Genomic DNA, 18,231 nt, shown 5'->3' with positions numbered 1-18,231 from the left:
CAGACGTCACCCGTCGATGGTTACCATGGTCCACATGACGTCAACCGCCCTGTAAAATGCCTAGGAAACCCCGGATAGAGGTTACCATAGATACTGGCGGGGGGAGGGGTGCGGTTTAGAGGAAGCGGAAGTGTCAGGGAGAGCGGAAGTGGTACTGCCCTGAATATCCCGAGCAACGAAACGGAGGACAGCTTGATACTCCAATCGTTCAGAGAAAAAAAGGATTCAAAATACATTTTAAATGTGAGTTCCCTTTTAGAGATACGTTAATATCCCAAGCAAATCGATAAGCCTTCCTTTGTGTTCGTAATATTGCAGTGATGGCACCCATCGTTGTCAATGGCGGAAGGTGCCTATTGTGGTTTGGGGCTGGGTACAAGGACTTAGGCCGAGGCGTGTGATGAATAGCGAGCTAGACCTCTGAAATGTGGATGCAGCATGATATTTTGTAGGTTTGCCATGCCATGTATACAGCCTTGACAGAATATCGCAGTGTTACTACAAACACTAAACACATAACCTGTCGCTATGCTACCGCTGCACTCATTTCATCTAGCTGGCCGTCGTGATGGCTAGTGGGTTAACGTTAGCCCGTTAGTTACGCTATCCAGCAAATTTAACCGCAGGTGTTAACGGTATTGCTGGCTAACGGTGCACGGGCCTTTGACACACGAGAACAATAAACTGTCATGAATGGTTTTGCCTTTTTGGTGGCTCGGGATAATACGGTATGCGCGATTAATTTGTTACCGCTATGGTCATCCTCCTATCTGACAGGCAAGCTAAATTCCACAAGGGAATGTGATTGAGAGGGCGTAGCGAGTACGCTACCAGCAGTTGGGAGGCTAATGTAAGCTAGCAATTCGCTAGCCATCGCTTGAAATAAGCTAAGCATATAGCTAGCTAGCGAACCACCGATTTTTGAATGCACTGCAGTGCAGTATTTTGCAGTGTGCATATTGCTATGTTTCTCACTTCAAGCTAGCTAGCAGTTGGTCTTGCGGCATGGATGTAGAAAGGTTAATGTCCACTTTGGTAACGTTAACGGTATATCAGTGTCTTGCCTAAGTACAGAGATGGCAAGGTTACCACTAACTGACATTTGTGGCATTTTGTTTGCTAAGGGTTGGTAAGGGCAGGGACTGTTGTCAGGCCGTGTCTCGATGGCTATCAGCACAACCCAATTAAGCGTTAGGGTTGTTACAGCTGGTGTCCAGCCTTCGACTGTAAAGCCCTGTTATGGCGACGGCCACCGTAACATACCGACGTGACGCTATCGGTACGAAATTACCGTATGAAATCATAAGTAACTCCAATGATTACGTTAGACTCTCGTGTACTTCAAATTATGTTGACATCTAAACGCTTAGTAATGTTAGCTGGGTTTTGGACGTTAGCTAGGATAGCTAGCTAATGTTAGCTATTTTTGGTTAATCGGTGCCTTTTATGGGGTTGGCATAAAGTTAGCTCGCAATGTCAAAAACAACATTAACCCGCAAGACATTCTCACCTGGTTGCCGTTTATGTATTAGACAACATGGGTTTGGCAGTGTTTTACTGTAACGTAGTCATCAAGCTATGCTAACACCCTCCCCTGGGCGTTGTCGCAGTGGTGAGAACATCTAGCGTACCGTTATAGCTAGCTAATGTGGTGATTAGCTTGGCAAACACCTATAGAAATAGCCAGCTTTAAGCTACCCATGCTTTGTGGCACATAATGTAAGTAGCCCGAATTTTAAATAGTGGACACGGAAAATAAGGATATTAAGCACTAACAAGTCGCCTATTGCCGTTTCACTATGTTGTTGTTAATATGTCTTTAGTTCGCAACTTTGTACTCAAAGGTAGCTTGTTGTGATCTGTTGGTCACTACTAGTTTGATGCTATTATTGATTCGTCTCACTTTAAGTGAAATACAGGATTGCCCAGTTTGTGTTGATGCAATTACACAGTATAACATTTAAATACATTCAAATGCATGCAGTTCTACAAATGAAGTATTCTAGGCCAATTCAATCGCTAGTCAGTGATTGATTGATTGATTAATTAATTAATTACATCACCATGATGGTGCTTATTAATGAGGAATATTGTCAAGTCACTTTATTTATATAGCACATTTAAAACAACAACGTTGACCCAAAGTGCTTCACAGGTAAGGCTATCTTACAAAAAAAGCAAAGGAGGGAGATGGACAAATAAAATTACATTAAAAAAGGGGGGGGGGGATATATAGTAGAGGTGTTAAACTCCTGTTGAATTATATAATACAATTATCATCAATAAATTGAGTTTTCTTTCAAATATCGATCACAAACCAGATCCACTTAACCCTTCTTGTTGACCCATCCCTCAGTGTCCCATAGGAGTCCTGTCTGAACAGTCATCACAATAAATGGCAAAAGGCTTAAACTGTAAGTTGGAATAGATGTAATGAGTAGGAGGGTTGCATAGATTTATTGACACCCCTACCTTCAATCCTCTGGTAGATTCGACATGGACAAGAGCGACCTGGTACAGAAGGCAAAGTTGGCCGAGCAGGCCGAACGCTATGACGACATGGCGGCGGCAATGAAGGCCGTGACGGAGCAGGGTCACGAGCTGTCCAACGAGGAGCGCAACCTCCTGTCGGTGGCCTACAAGAACGTGGTCGGTGCTCGCCGCTCCTCCTGGCGCGTCATCTCCAGCATTGAGCAGAAGACAGAGGGCAACGAGAAGAAGCAGCAAATGGCCCGCGAGTACCGTGAGAAGATCGAGGCAGAGCTGCAAGACATCTGCAACGATGTGCTGGTGAGCAAAGGCTTGACTGAACTTGTCTCATTGAACTGATTGAGTGTGCTGTTTGAATCCACTCATTACTGTAGTGACTAATTATTTTCTTTGCCATTATTGAAAAGAAATGTGCACCAATTTAATTGGTAGAATTGTGCACAACATGAACAGACCCTCCTGACTACTCTTGTTGTGTTTTTAAACACAGGGGCTTCTTGACAGTTACCTCATTGCCAACGCTAGCCAGGCAGAAAGCAAAGTCTTCTACCTGAAAATGAAGGGCGATTACTACAGATATCTGTCTGAAGTGGCATCTGGAGACTCAAAGAAGAGTAAGTAGATTGAAATCTCCTGGGGAAGGGCCGAAAAGGGCTTGTCGTTTTATCACAAATCCTGACATGTCTGCATTTGGCACAGGTTAATGAAATTAATTGCAACAGAGAATCCACAGCATTTTCCATCACATAGCCTAATACCCGCTCATTTTTGAGTGTAGCCCAAGTAATTTCCATTTGATGCGAGTGGCTGTAAATTGTCTGCCATGGTCCCCCCACCCCCCGCCTGAAACAAACATTTCTTCTTTTTTCGCCACAGCTACAGTGGAGAACTCCCAGCAGGCCTACCAGGAAGCTTTTGAGATCAGCAAGAAGGAGATGCAGCCAACACACCCCATCAGGCTGGGTTTAGCTCTCAACTTCTCCGTTTTCTACTATGAAATCCTCAACTCCCCAGAGCAGGCTTGCAGTTTGGCAAAGACGGTGAGCGCCAAACACAAAGCCCTCATTAGTCTGCCTGAGAGCTGCAGACACTCTGCTCCCAATGTATTAGATGTAGCATGTCTATAGTATACAAGAACTGGGTGCTCAACTATGCACTGAATGAGTTGTATTGTGTTACGTTGTTTGTTTCTATGGATTGACTTGTGCAGCACTGACATCAGTAATGCAGTCATTAAAATGGATCTGGGTGGCTGTGCCTCATTTTGCCCATGCTTGATTTCTGTAGGCTTTTGATGAGGCGATTGCTGAGCTTGATACTTTGAATGAGGACTCCTACAAAGACAGCACTCTGATCATGCAGCTACTAAGGGACAACCTCACTGTAAGTATTGTACTTTCTAATGGGTTTTTTTTGGTCAGCTGTACAGACAAGAAAGAACCAGTTTTTCTCTTGCATGACACTTCACTGAATGTTTTTGTGTGTATATATATATATATATATATATATATATATATATATATATATATATATATATATATATATATATATATATATATATATATATGGATGGAATCTTTGAAAGGAGTATCTAATTCTCTGTTTCATCCTGCAACTTCTCCCTGCAGCTGTGGACATCGGAAAACCAGGGTGACGAGGGGGATGCTGGCGAAGGGGAGAACTAAAAGGCGTTGCACTTCACTGTTAATCCACCCACACTCTATCTTACACATATACAGCCCATACACCCCTGCTCCATCTGCCCCTCCATCCCTTTCTGTATGACGAGCAGCATGAATTGTACCTGACCTACCAGTGGTGCCCTTCTCAGAGAAGTTTCCAAGGTGACAGGGTGACGTTCAGTTGTTGGCAAGCCAAGTCTTGTGTGTGAAGAAAAAGAAAATAATAATTTTTCCAGTTGAGTAGTGAGGCCATTTTTGTCCCCACCTTCTCCCTCATAACATTTTTTTAAAAAAAAAAAAGGTATATGTTCTTTCACCTTGCAAGTTATGCATTCTAGTACCTCCTTTTGCTTTCCTAGTGTACTGGCATTTGCTGGTTTTATTCAAAGGTTATTAAACTGTCAGTTTAATTTAACAAACACTGTGACGCTTAGTTTTTCTCTACATTTTATGAATAAATTGTGATTGCTAAAATTCAGGACTGTATGGATTGAGTAGCAGTACAATTCTGCTGTGGCCTCATACAGAATGGTAGAACAGGCTGTATTGTGACACTGACTAACATGCATTTTGCTGTGTAATGTACACAATTTTATTTTGCATATGAAACAAAAGAGAAAAGGGACCCTAGGTTTTGCCATTCCACATCTGTTAAGTCGAAAGAAGAGACATTCCATGAGAATGTTACATCGAAGACTAGACCTTTTTTGAACAAACTGGACCATTCTCCTAATGTGCTGTTCATGAACAGTTAACATAAAGGTGCTGTTTGACATCAGTACGATGATCCCTGTTTGTTCTTAAATGTTAACTTTCCCCCCTTTTCCTTGCATAACGCAGACTCACATTTCAGTAAAACAAAATATTAAAAGACTGTAAAATTGTAAACAATTTTAGAAGTAAATATAAATTTGTCTTAAAATGTAATGTTGTAAAACTTGCTTGCAAAGAAACACCTTAAAGCCGTTACGTTAATTTTTTTCTAGATATTTTTTTTTTTTCTTCCTTCGTACAAGCTTGTCCTGCGGGCCTTAAATTGACAGTCCACACTGATCAATCGAGATGTTTCAAGTTTCCTTCTCTAAATGATAACAGATGATAGGAGGGATGAGGGTAGATGGACAAAGGCCCGTAAGAGCCTGGAAATGGTTTGAGCACGGAGGGCTGTTGTGTCTATGTGGGAGTTGATGGCTTGATGTCTACCATAAGTGGTCCATCTTGTAGAGGGCTTTGAGAAAGGTTTTGGTTAGTCAGGATGAGTAGACTTTTTCAGACAGACATGAAGGACGTAACTGATTTCACTCAGTGTCACAATACCTTGTCATCACCATAACATTCCACTTAGGTGTAGAATTCATCTGTCTCAGACCGTCTTGCTGAAGACAATGTTTCATGCACTGAAGAAAAATCTCCCCCTTAGCTGAACAAATGGCAGTTACTCTACGCTTGATAAAAATGCAGTAGTGAATGTGGAACCGAGCCTGTCTGTATATCTGGTATCTCAAATTGCTTTGTTTTTACTGACCAGTATTCTGCCTAAAGTTTGCTTCTGTGACGGTTTTATTGCTTAGCGCGCACGTGGTTGTGAAAATTTAGAATAGCTTAAAAAATTACAAAATGACAAAAAAAAGAAACCTGGTTATTGACGTAATACTAGATTTGTGTATGTCTTTTAAAACAGTTCTAGTTTCACCTTACATGTTATAATCAGGAAAGTGTAAAAGACAATTTAAAGTGAAATAAAAGTTTTATCAGTTCCAAATTTCCCTGTTTTATTTTTGAAATCAAAGTGTGGCTTTTATTGCATGTGTTCTTATACATTGAACTGTAATCTAAGGCACACATACCTTTTGACTGATAAAAGTAGGCTTAGTGCATGGTGCATAGTGCTATAGCCTTGTAATGCATAATAATGTGATCATGAAGGATTTTCAAAACTTAGGCCAGTTGAAAACAGTTACCACATAAAATGCATTGCATGCATATATGAAACTTCTATTACCATTTCAGTTGCTTTTCTATGTATTAGAATGTTCATCCTTTAATTGGACATTGTAGTAAATAACTATAAATTCTGACACTAAATTTAACATGTAAAAGGAAAATGTTAAGGAACAGTCAAGATAAAATGCTTACGGAGAGCACATATTTATCATGAATTTTGTTTTAATTGGACAGTAACACCAAAGTGGGTCAGTGTTTAACTTTCTCACAAAGAGCCACAACTCATTCTTCAGTTGTAGAGATAATACACATTCTATTAAGTTTCAACATGAGACTGAATCAAGCCTCACAAGTGTGAATATATAGTTCTATAATGACTTCACTTGGATATGCAGCATGTTCAATAATGTAAACGAGAAAGTTAAATATGTCTTGCTTCAAGTAAGTGAGACCTGAGTGATGAACATTTTAAGGTTGTCAGCGAATGCAACAATGCCCTACAGTTAACTCTGAGCTATTACAAAAGGTAAGCTTAATTTGAGAAGTCCTAAACGCAATTATTACCAGCTAACTAAAGCTTTTCTTAAAACCCTATACGATATGTCTCTTGCACATTTCTGGTAGACTTCCACAATGTACGAGTACTCTTCCTGCCTGCAATGTTCTGTGCAGAAGTAAATTAATCAGCAGGTGGATAGGTCTCTGGAAGTTTCTTAATCAGTTAACACAGCTTAAGACAGAGTACTGACATTTTAGTTGCTGAATACAGACACCAGACATCATTTTTAATTCGGCAAGTAGTCATTACAAAAACATTATCGATAACACACCAATATTGATCTGCTAACAACTGACCTCATCATGCCTCGTATGAATAAAACAAATGTTGCATGAAGTATGCTGAACAACCTATGATTGTTATGGTGTAAGACTACATGAAGATATGACGGTATTACTTTGTGTTCATGTCCAGGTGATTGTTAATGACTGATTCCAAAAGGCCTAACCTTAATCTATGTCCGTTACCATGATTAACTATACTACATGTAGCTGTATCTGCATTCTGCATGAGACAGCACCAGTGGATCTACAAAGGAAAACATTATGTAGGTAATATTTGTAGTCTTTACCCAACAAAAAGAAAACATTTCCGGAGTAATGCAGATTCAACACCTTCAAACATTTACATAAACATTTAAAATATCTATTCACCACATTTAGTTCCTATGTCATGCACAACTTGAAAGCAGAGGAGAAATCAACTGACACTGGGCACATTTGTGAGGAAAAGTGCATAATGAAAAGTTTGAAGTTAGATAAATATGAGGAGAAATCAAGCTTAGGCTGTCTTGTAGGCACTTGGAACATGAACAGCGGGTCGGGGTAGGGTCCCTTGTTGTTTCTTTGGGCCTTTACACCACATCACTTAGTATTCTGCACATCAAGCAATAATTTCTGAGCAGCGGTGTTCTGTGGTTCAATTTTAAGCAAGATGTTAAGATCCTCAATGCATGCTTTGTTCTCCTGAAAAGACAAAGACATGTTCCAAAATATATGAGCAAATCGGTAGAATTGTGAATATTAACAGGTATACACAGATCCTCAATATGCTATGACTAAGGGAACTTATTTTGGAATTATAGTATTATACCATTCACAGGAGAAATTGTACATAGGCCTAACGTAATTTGAAATAGAGCACAGTGGTTTGTTCCAAATCACAAATCATGCTACAGTTAGCTGAATCACTCGAATTCCTCATTGGACTTAACCTTATCTGTTCTGCTTGTGCATCCTTAATTTTGTACAAACTATGTACTGAAATGTTTGGTTGTTTAAATGAACATTATTAGGTTTACATGAAACAGAAGTGCACCAACACAGCGACTACTAAAATGTGTACATCTAATAAGGTGAGGGTATTTAAGGCATGCGTAAAAGAAATGCAAAAACCTTGCAACACCACCAACAACACAGGTGGCAATGACACTGATAAAAGCTTGAAAATATGCTTTTTATGATATAGCCATAGTTGCTATGTTGTTTTTTGTTATTATTTACTTTTTCACAGATGTTCACTGGTCAGACATGTGTTCCAACCCAAACCACAGAACAAAAGTGTTCAGTCTGGGTGGCTGGTGGAAACGACAGGGGTGTTTATCGGTCCTTCAGCAAACACCATCGAAATGACTTTGAAGATAATACCAAAACGAATTACCTATAAAGGCATACCTCAACAACTAGCATTGGTTTCCATTACTTCAAAAAGACGGAATCTCACCTTCAGCTCCTTGTTTGCCTGTGCACGTCTGTATAGGGCTTTAATATTGGCTGCATCCAGTCCCAAAGCCTCCGAGCAATCTTTTACTGCTTCTTTGTACTTCTTCAAAGCGTTGTAACACAGCGCCCTGGATTAAAGAGACACAACAGCATTCTCCTCAAGTTAATCGGCTTCATGCAGAACTTTTCAGCATTAACTGTGAGCAACTGGTAGGGGACGTTTTACAAAAGGTTAAATCCATAGGTGCAAGCTTTGGAGCTTCTTGGCTCATCTCTTAAGCTAACAAGGCGTGAGCTCTGTGCCGTTTAATATCAGAAACTGGGATGAACAATCCACAGAACATTTAGGCCATATTGCCTATGGTTAGCATTCACACTCATTGGACAGCTTACAGCAAAGAACGCTTGGGTTTACAAACTCATTCCATTTTTATGTGTGGGTACCATCGGCTGCAAATGCAATCTGTTCCTTTGGAACAATACGGTATGGGTCAACTCCAAGGGCATTCACTCTACTGATAGAAAGTGTTCAATGCACAGATGTTTGTCTGTACCATTAACCCCACACTGTTAAAATCTTCCCTAGTGCAAAGCTGCACACATACACACATACACAGCAATATAAATGAAACTAAGTGCAGGTGGATGTATGTTTGGTTGGTTGCAGTCTTTGTAGGGGTGGCCCAAGGCAGGCTTTCAAAAGTTTCATAGGAGAGTGGGTGGGGGAAAAGGAGATATAAGGACAAATATACACCAGTTGCAAGTAAATTTTGGCAAGTATATTTAAACTGCTACAACAAAAGTCACGGATATTCCATGACTTTGCCCCAAAAATGATAAAATTCCCTGACATATCATGTCTGGAATAGACTTTCCAAAATTCCATGATATTCCAGAAATTCCACGACCCATGGAACCCCTGCATATTGTGTCAGTTTGTGTGTATACCTATGTGTATGTGTGCATGAGTGGGTGTGTCTGCAACAACAAACAAAGTATACTTTGACAACTCCCAAATATTCACCTGTATCCGCATTCCACTCCATTCCGTATCAAGTACACCTCTACCATTATGCGGTAGCCATTATCTAGCCATTATCACTGTGCTGCACATCTAGATATTTACAGTGTGTGTGTGTGTGTGTGTGTGTGCACGCATATACCAGTGTGAGTGAGTGTGTTGGCTATCCATCAGTTGTGTTCCATATAAGCCATGGGGGGGGGCTTATATGGAACACAACTGATGGATCTCTCTTCCATTTTGAAACTTGTCTTGAAACAGGCAAGGGTGAAATAAATAGGCAGAATAAATAGACATCCCCCTGTGTATTAACCTCATAGCTGAAGAAATGTAGCAAAATCAATGTATAAACTTTGGTTAATAGGTGGGATATTACGGTATGTTTTGTTTCTCCACATCCATATTGCGCTAACAGCAGAATGTAGCCTATGTGCTAGCTGACGGTGGGCAGTCGTTGTATCCTGCACGTTGTAGTAGTGAAACTTTTTTTCCGCTCAGACAGGCAACACCAAGCAACACAAAAGGACTTAACAGACAGTCGGCATCGCAGCGTGTGCATTCGCCTTTGAAAGCTTTGTACAACATTAAATACCTCACATTTCACTGGAATGTCTACCAATGAAGGAAAAACAAAAAAAAAGACACAAAAAATTATGTTCAACCAGTCTTAATTGTGCTGCATACCTGTTAGTGTAAGTTGTGACTTCTGTGGGGTCTTGCTTGAGACTCTGGGTGTACTTCTCCACCGCCTTCTTATGTTCTCCTTTCTTCACCAGTGCATTACCCTCCTCTTTTAAAGTCCTGGCTTTTTTCATCGATGCATCACTCACAACTGAAATTTGAGATGAAAATGTACACTCTCATAAAGTTTAAAGGCAATAGATAATACAAATGAGGCTTCCACGCACTTTAAATGTCTCAGAATGCAACTGAGGCTTTTTGTATGAGATAGCTTGTAGCAGGTCTTACACATTATCTGCTCCTAATTTATTGTGTCAGTATCAGTATTGTACATTTTCTTAAGACTTGACATGACCCTAACATTACTACCTCTCCAGCACACATTGGTTACATAATAACATCACCTAGGCAAAAATGAAAGTGAAACCACTGTTTTCATCTGGGAAAAGGAAACTAATACACACACACACACACACACACACACACACAACATGAGACATGACATCATCTTGACAAAGGGCAGTGAATACCTGGCTTGGCTTTTTCTTTGACACCATTTTGCTGTGCATTTGGGGCTGGGGCTGAGGCTGAGGCTGTCGACTGTAAAAGCTTTTCTTTAACTGCAATCGGCACAGTCGGGATAGGAGGAAGCTTCTCTCGCCATGATGGACCATCCATTTCGGTCAGAACCTTTGTCATTCTGTCGAACACCACATTTTTCGATCAGCATTAAAAATGGACTTAATACAACTATAAAAGTTCTGTAATAACATATTTTTGTAAGGCATGCCCTCAAAACAATTCAGCTACTGTAACACCCCCAATTATCACCACTTTTGTTCAGAAATTCTAAAACAACAATGTTTTTTAACACTTCAAAATAACATTTGCTAAATGAACCTTACATTTTTCAGTAGCCATAGGTGTGTAGATTTGAACAAAATCTGGTTTGGTTCTTAACGGGAGCATTTACTGCCTGAAATATCCGATTTTGTTTACCACGCTCGGAGTTATAGTGCTGGCCTGATGGGTCGCCTATTTACGCCGTTTCAACGGCACATGAACGGTTAGACCGAGAATTCTCGTCATGAAATTAAAATTCCACTGGAGCTCCAAGCGGTTGTGTACACGCAGCCTTACAACACTGTTTACAGCTCTTCGAGTCACGGTAAAATGTAAGTTTTGGTACATAGCTAATTTAGATACACCTATGGTGTGGGTGGTTGCGTTTCTTTAGGTGTCCGCCGTCTTGGTTTGTATAGAAATGTATATCAAGTGACACATACACGCAAGACGGCGGAAATACGGGACCGACGGTAATAGGGGGAGTTCCGATACCACTTTTACCTGTTTGTTCCATCATGGGCTGATGGGACATTACAGTCTATCTGTAAGACTGTTTTGTAGTCCACATAAGCCAGTCTGTATCTTTCCAGGGCTTCATAGGCTGCAGCTCGACGCAACAGAGACTTCATACCAAAGGGAACCAAGTCAAGAGATCTGTTGAAGATCAGTGGTCATATAAAATGTATTTCAACAAGCATAATAACCAGAGCAAAGTGTCATGTCTTCTTCAAATCAGTCTTACATTTACAACAGTGTACAAATAGATCATAGTATTATGTACATGCAGTATGTCAAATTTTAATATGAACAGGCACATGCAAATTCCAACTTGGGGACTTACACAGTGCAATCCTTCACACACTGTTCACAGTTACCATCCTTCAAGTAACTGGCTGCTCGGTTTGAATACAGGATGCTAAGATCCTGTTGGTTAGTGCCACCTGTAAAGTTTAATTGGAAAGTTCAATTTAGCATTAGTGATAACTAGTTTATGCTATTAAGCTGAATAAGCTATTTATGAAAGACTTCATATTCAAAGCATGTCCAAAGTGCAGCATGCAAGGGTACATTGTGAAGTTATGTTACATAGACTGTGTGTAAATTAGTGATCTAAAAAGCACTGTAATTGTTACTTAAACCTCACCGGCTTTCTCCAATAGCTGAATAGCTTGAGTGTAAAAGGATGCAGCATCTCCGTACTGGCCATTTTTAAAACATTCGTTGCCCGTCTGCTTCACTTCAGACCATGACTGTGAACGCCGCTTAGAAGGCATGCCTGCCCAGTCTGACATAGATTAGATGATGTTACAACACTCAATCCACAACAAACCATTTATCGCTAACATTAGCATACCCAGACACGTATGTTACAAAGTGGCCAGTGTGCCTAGCTTGCTGGCTAACACAAAGGGTTCAAACAAATATTATAGAATGGATATAATGTTAAATAGGTCCGATGGTAGCTGGCAGTAACGTAAGCTAACAGAGCTTTGGAAGGCAACACTAGCCAGCTACGTGAACTAACTCTAAACAATTCACATAGGTTTGGCTATGTAGCTATGTACACGCACCTTTAATATTTGCTGGTCGCGCAGATTGTCAATGTAAGGTTATGTTGTGAGAAAAGGTAGCTTGTCAACGTCTTTCAAGTCCCGTCAATGATCCGCTAGCTTGCTAACGTGACAGTATGTGCTAGCTTTCACTACCTCACTGTACTTAAATTTCTGTGACGATACTAGCAGGCTAAATACCGCGGTAATAGGCCCTCTTCGCCCAATGACATTAGCGAATGTTAATTTCACTGCTAAATTGGAAAGATTACATAAACACCGCGGAGAAAATATATCTTGAAAGGATGTAAAGAAGAAATGCCCCAAACAAGCGCGTGGTGGTTCACAAACCAAGCTGATACTCTCGCCGGTTATGCCCCTTGGCTCCAGGAGGTGTTAAGTTTCAGTTTCAACTCTTTTTAGTGAGGAGAGCAGAGCAGCAAGTCCCGTTGCTATTTGAAGTAACTTGTAGCTAATGTTACTAGAAAGTTCGGCAACGTACGTAGCTGATAAAGTCTTTCCAAATGCAAGAAATAGAGGATCTTACTTAACCCTAACGCGAGCATAGCCCCTGTCCTTACCGGTGCAACTGGCATAGGCATTTTATCATCACACACTGTTTTTAGTGTTTGGGAAGCACGTGGAAACATTGTATCCAAGCTTGAAACTGTCTTTCATCTCGAGAAGAAATGGACACGTAAACTCCGTATAGTTATTTTATGCGAATAATTTAGGAATCTAAAATATATCTACAATATTATACTATGGTTAAAGCAGTTTCACATAGTTTCTAATGCAAATTAAGCATTTTTTTACATTAGACAAATATATCAACACGCACGTGGTCGTCACAGCATTACATTTTACATATCATAAACAGTACTTCAACCAAAATACGTTTGTGTGTGTGTGCGGTCATTTCTACCAGGTAGGTTCACGCAGAGACGTTGGTATTGGTTCGCGTCACTGCTGCCAATTGGCTGACTGTCTAAAAGTCATATGGTTTTCCATAACGATTTTCTTGTGTCCTGTCCTGAGTTGCCCCGTTTGTCGCTCTGATTGTCCCTTATAAGCTCACGTAGACTGGGACAGACTCTCAACTCCGTGTACTCTCCGCTATCAGTGAAGGTCGTAAGTGTAAGTGGATGATATGTTCATAATGAAGATTGTTGGGTGTATATGTATGTTGTTATATGTAGTATAATTTATTTTATTATCATGACTTTGCGTATTATGTATTAACAGAAACACTCGTTTGGTTGTTTTAACTGCTAACGATAGCCTACGTGCAAACAGTAACGTTAGCTTCTAGATCTAGCCTAGTTAGCCATCCTTGATGTCATCCAATCCAATAGCTAACGTTAGCTAGCTAAGTATCGAATGCTTTGCACAAACGTGAATGTTATCCTATAGACGAGGGTGTTTTTTTAACGGAATCATGAGTCTATCCAATCTATTGGCCCTATTCGGACGTTACCAGGTCGCGAATTTAATTCAGATGATATGTTCTCAAACTTACACGTTTTGTCCGACGTAGTGCTAGCCGGCTAACGCAAGTTAATGTTACTCTTACGTTCATGTTAGTTTTAAAATGTCAAACTAACGTGAGGTTACTAAAGAACTGACATATCATTCAGTTATGTTGATATGGCTTACTTATCAATATTGTCTTTTATTTAAGGAATTATATTCGCCAACCACCACGTCAAAGTAGGCTCTTTTCTGCAGTTGATGCTAGTTTACTGTGGGTGTCTGACTAGCTGGTAGCTCGCTAGTGATGGCTATGCCTTTCAACCAGCTAGCTGCTAGAGGCCAATGTGAAACACCAAGATAATGTCAACCGGTCCTTAGCTGGCTGATTATGTTTCCTCAAAAGTTATTTAAATCAGAGCAACTTTGTATGTATGCTAATATAATATAAGTATTAACGTTTGATAGAATGTCTTTATTGAACAACATTTCTCACGTTTGACCTAAATAAGCATGAAATACCTAGGTAACGTTAACGTTATGTGGTGTTCCAATTCCGACACATTTTCTGTTTTGTGACCGACATGGATATAAATGTAGTTATTTTAATGTTAGCTAGTTACTGAACAATTGTAGAATATGTATTAGTTTTTATTCAGTTCCTATCTTTTTTCACGTTTTCCCTTGTAGGTAATGACAATGTCGCTGCCAAAGCCAGTCATGCGAGGGCTCCTCTCTAAGCGATTGAGGTTTCACTTGCCCATCGCTTTCACTCTGTCGGTGGTTGCAGCAGCAGTGTTCAAGGTCAGTGTTTTTTTTATTTTTTATGAGGAGGTTATTGCATGAAATAATCTCACAAATGTAAAAGCATAATTCTTGAATTTCCCCATGGGGATCAATAAAGTATCTATCTATCTATAAATCATGAACACCACTATTATCATGACTCGTACAACACAACAACAAAAAAAAAAACTGCCTACAACATTCAGAAATGTTTAAGTGATGGTCTGTTTTTGTCTCCTTTAGTACACCGTCACAGAGCCAAGAAAACAGGCATATGCTGATTTCTACAAACAGTACGATGCCATGAAGGAGTTCAATGCCATGAAGGAAGCTGGCATATTTGAAAGTGTCCGACCATCTGGGGAATAAACTTCTGTGAGTTTCTTATTCATTGTTAATATGGGCTGCTTAGATTAGATGGTTTTTATTTAATGTTTTGAACCCAATTTGGACTCTCCTCCGTAGTGTCATTACTTGTTACCCTTCAATAAGAAGCTGTGATGCAACACCAGAGCTAGTGAGTGGAGCTGAGCGGTGCGAATATCCCGCTCCTCGCTCAGGTGGCTGTTCACTCAGCCGCTCCTCCGCTCAAATTCACGTCAGGCCGCTCCGCTCAATTTCGCTCTCCGCTCCACTTCAAAATCCTCCCGCTCCCGTGAAATCGCTACACGTTCGCTCCAATTTAAAAGAGGGAGAAATAATCTACAAGCCGAATTGTCACCTTAGAAAACTTAAATCCCAAAGAACTAAGAGCAACGGCAATGTCACTCATAGAACATGTATTGGCAAGATGGCCTAATGCAACACCGACAGTGCAACAACGAACAAGCTTGGCAACGTCAATACACATAAGCCTAAAACTAAAGGGATCAGTGGGATTAATTGCCTAAATAATACAGTTTTAGCGTCCAAGTTTTGCTTCAACCTTACTTAAAGCATAGGCTATTATTCAAATTGCTCACATTTTTCTTTGCTCTCCATAGCACACATGTTTCCGCGAAATGTGTCTTAAATTCCAAAATAAATCTCACTGGAAGAGTGTCACCACATAGTTCTTGCTCTACATTGGTAGTATCTTGTTTTGTAGGAATAGTACGCTTGTAAGCCCTATGACTTTCAGTTTCCTTTCTAAAATATTTAGTGACTTCATCCCCAATGAACTTACTGTAACGCGGCATGCTGGACTATGTGCTACGGACTCTGGTACAATGCATTCTGGGTGAATTTGAAAAGAACTCTGGGGGTTGTTTGTGCGTGTTAATGCCTTTATTTACTGTTTTTATGTCTGTGTTTTAGTGTAGCGTGATAATCTTTTAGGTCTTCCTCCTGTGTGATCCTTTTTGTGTGGGGGGGCTGCATCCACCCCTGTGTGTGTGTTTTGAGGTGCTTAGTGTGTGCTGTTATTGTGTTATCTGTGACCCTGCCCCTGTTTCTGAATGCTAGCCAGTGCAAGCAGCTACCAAACCAAGCTCTGGCTAAGTCCAATCCGTGACTACTATGGTTAACATCTTAGTTGCGTTTCTAAACAATCTTGTCTTCATTATGAAGACGTGAATCCTGGCGAATTTCATCCGCTCCGCTCCTCGCTCACGCTCCGCTCACTAGCTCTGTGCAACACTAACAAAAGGTTGCTTAAATGCATGCATCCTATGCAGGTTGTTTTTACCTCAATTTAACGCCTTCAAAGTAATTTCGATGGTAAACTAACTTGCAGTAGAGAGAATGGTGCACCTTCCCAGCAGTACCTTACCATGTACAGGGAACCAGCCTTGCAACTTGGCTATTCCCCAACCCAGAGAATCACAAATTGCTTTATGGCAATTGTGCAATAGCCTACTATGTGTATGAAATGGTGTAATATTGCCTTGCCAGTTGACATGGCTCTTCAGAGATTATCTTTGCTGGTTTGTAAATAAATCTACATGTACCTTGTCCACGAGGAAGGGTGCAATCCATGAGCGGTGTTTTAGACAGGTTGTATGAATTACAAATACTCCGCAACGGTACAGAGAGTCAGTAGCAAAAAAACCTGTAACTGCATTGGATACCTGGATGGAGGAGATGGCTTTAAAAGGTGTGCGCGTCTTTGGACCTTCTGCCCACCAGACATATGTTTGCATGCAAATGGAGCTTTTCCTAACCCTAGGCCCTACTGATAAGTCATGTGCTGTGTTATCACTTGAGTTTTGTCAGCGCTATATTAATGGGTTGCAGTATGTGACAATTTTTATATATGTGTGTGTGTGTGTGTGTGTGTGTGTGTGTGTGTGTGTGTGTGATAAGTTTGTATGGGTTTTAGTGTATAGGTTTAGCCTTGTGTGTTTTCATGCTGTGTGATTGTAATATTCTGTCTACTCTTTTCAGGTGATGTCCCACTGTCCATTCCCAATTTTTCTTCCTGTCGGCCTAGAACATTTTGTGTGTTGGTATGAATAAAACAAAACATGCTCTACTACTGTACAGTAGTGCATTGTGTGTTTTTTTTTTTTTTTGAGAATGTTGTGTGTAATGGTTATTTCAGATTGGTTCTAGACTAATAGTGTAAAAAGAAATAATTTATCTTGTAAAATTACATACCTGTAAGAAGCCAGTTTGTATTCTGTCTTCAACTCCAGAACCTTTTTGGACAAGTATTAAAAAAATAAGATCTCTTAATGAGACTACTCCCAACATGTTCTGTACTTAAATCGTAAATTAAGTCCTTCCTTTTCTGGCAATTGTCCAATGAAACTAAAATGAATGTTTCTTTGAACTTTACTTTCAATGTTTTGAGTAAACGTGCCTGCCAAATAGTCTAAACAGATGTAAATACATACTTTACACTAATTAGGTTTATGCTTTTTCTGAACCCACATTTTTAAAGCCTTTATAATTACTGTTGGCAGTGTAACCAGTGAATTGTAAAGGTGCAAAATGAGCAGATGACTGAAATTTGAAGGCATTTAACAATACAATCATTGAAAGAATGCTTCTCAAGATATGGTGCATAATATTTTGGTAGCTATAAGATACATGTTGGAGGGGCTACAGTATTTAGCCAAAGAAGGTAGAAGTTGGTTCTTTGTGCACATCACAAAGCAGGCTGTGGTGTAGCATGAACAATGTACACTAGATCAGATTCAGTGGAAATGATGGATCTGGGTATGCCGTGTGAACATGATTCCGGAGGAGGAAGGTCCCAAATTAAGATCAGCAACGAAGATTTTGGTGAAGGTTGTCACTACTAGTGTGTCAGTGGAGTGTGATCAGGGGGAGGTAGCTCACTTGCACAATCTGAAATCCGAGAATGTGATCTATGATTTTCCCATAAATGCATATATTAATGTAGGTATTACAATTGTAATTTAAGCGTACATAGTGATAAGCATGCATAGTGATGAAAGTCAGCCCAAAAAATATGAAATGGCATCTCTTAAGACCTAAATGGGAGAATTGGTTTTGTAGTAATATAACAGTACATTTACCACATGCTCTAATATTT

General features: G+C 40.1%; 3 protein-coding genes across 4 annotated transcripts; 2 read left to right on the top strand and 1 right to left on the bottom strand.

Annotated features, from left to right (window-relative positions):
- The first annotated feature begins 85 nt into the window (after positions 1-85).
- On the top strand, positions 86-5,929 carry ywhaba (tyrosine 3-monooxygenase/tryptophan 5-monooxygenase activation protein, beta polypeptide a). The gene is made up of 6 exons (XM_042088184.1): positions 86-243; positions 2,490-2,790; positions 2,981-3,104; positions 3,367-3,530; positions 3,778-3,873; positions 4,119-5,929. Exons 2-6 carry the CDS (start codon positions 2,497-2,499, stop codon positions 4,173-4,175), a joined length of 735 nt encoding a protein of 244 aa, XP_041944118.1. The 5' UTR covers positions 86-243; positions 2,490-2,496; the 3' UTR covers positions 4,176-5,929.
- A 391-nt stretch (positions 5,930-6,320) lies between these two features.
- tomm34 (translocase of outer mitochondrial membrane 34) lies at positions 6,321-13,510 on the bottom strand. Of its 2 annotated transcripts, none has more exons than XM_042088179.1 (8): positions 13,420-13,510; positions 12,089-12,229; positions 11,786-11,885; positions 11,446-11,598; positions 10,629-10,798; positions 10,102-10,249; positions 8,398-8,524; positions 6,321-7,640 (listed from the first exon to the last, which is right to left on the bottom strand). In XM_042088179.1, exons 2-8 carry the CDS (start codon positions 12,216-12,218, stop codon positions 7,539-7,541), a joined length of 930 nt encoding a protein of 309 aa, XP_041944113.1. In that variant the 5' UTR covers positions 12,219-12,229; positions 13,420-13,510; the 3' UTR covers positions 6,321-7,538. The 2 variants fall into 2 exon arrangements, with proteins under 2 accessions (XP_041944113.1, XP_041944111.1); XM_042088177.1 differs by lacking the exon at positions 13,420-13,510 and adding an exon at positions 12,516-13,197.
- Positions 13,488-17,210, top strand: LOC121706443 (cytochrome c oxidase subunit 6C-1). The gene is made up of 4 exons (XM_042088190.1): positions 13,488-13,631; positions 14,655-14,768; positions 14,994-15,125; positions 17,115-17,210. The coding sequence occupies exons 2-3, from the start codon at positions 14,658-14,660 to the stop codon at positions 15,117-15,119; spliced, it is 237 nt and encodes a 78-aa protein (XP_041944124.1). The 5' UTR covers positions 13,488-13,631; positions 14,655-14,657; the 3' UTR covers positions 15,120-15,125; positions 17,115-17,210.
- The last annotated feature ends 1,021 nt before the right edge of the window (positions 17,211-18,231 follow it).

Source organism: Alosa sapidissima, chromosome 4, assembly GCF_018492685.1.
Source record: "Alosa sapidissima isolate fAloSap1 chromosome 4, fAloSap1.pri, whole genome shotgun sequence".
Classification (NCBI taxonomy): domain Eukaryota; kingdom Metazoa; phylum Chordata; class Actinopteri; order Clupeiformes; family Clupeidae; genus Alosa; species Alosa sapidissima.
The sequence above is the reverse complement of the archived record's forward strand: the minus strand, read 5'-3'. Positions and strand labels throughout refer to the sequence as shown.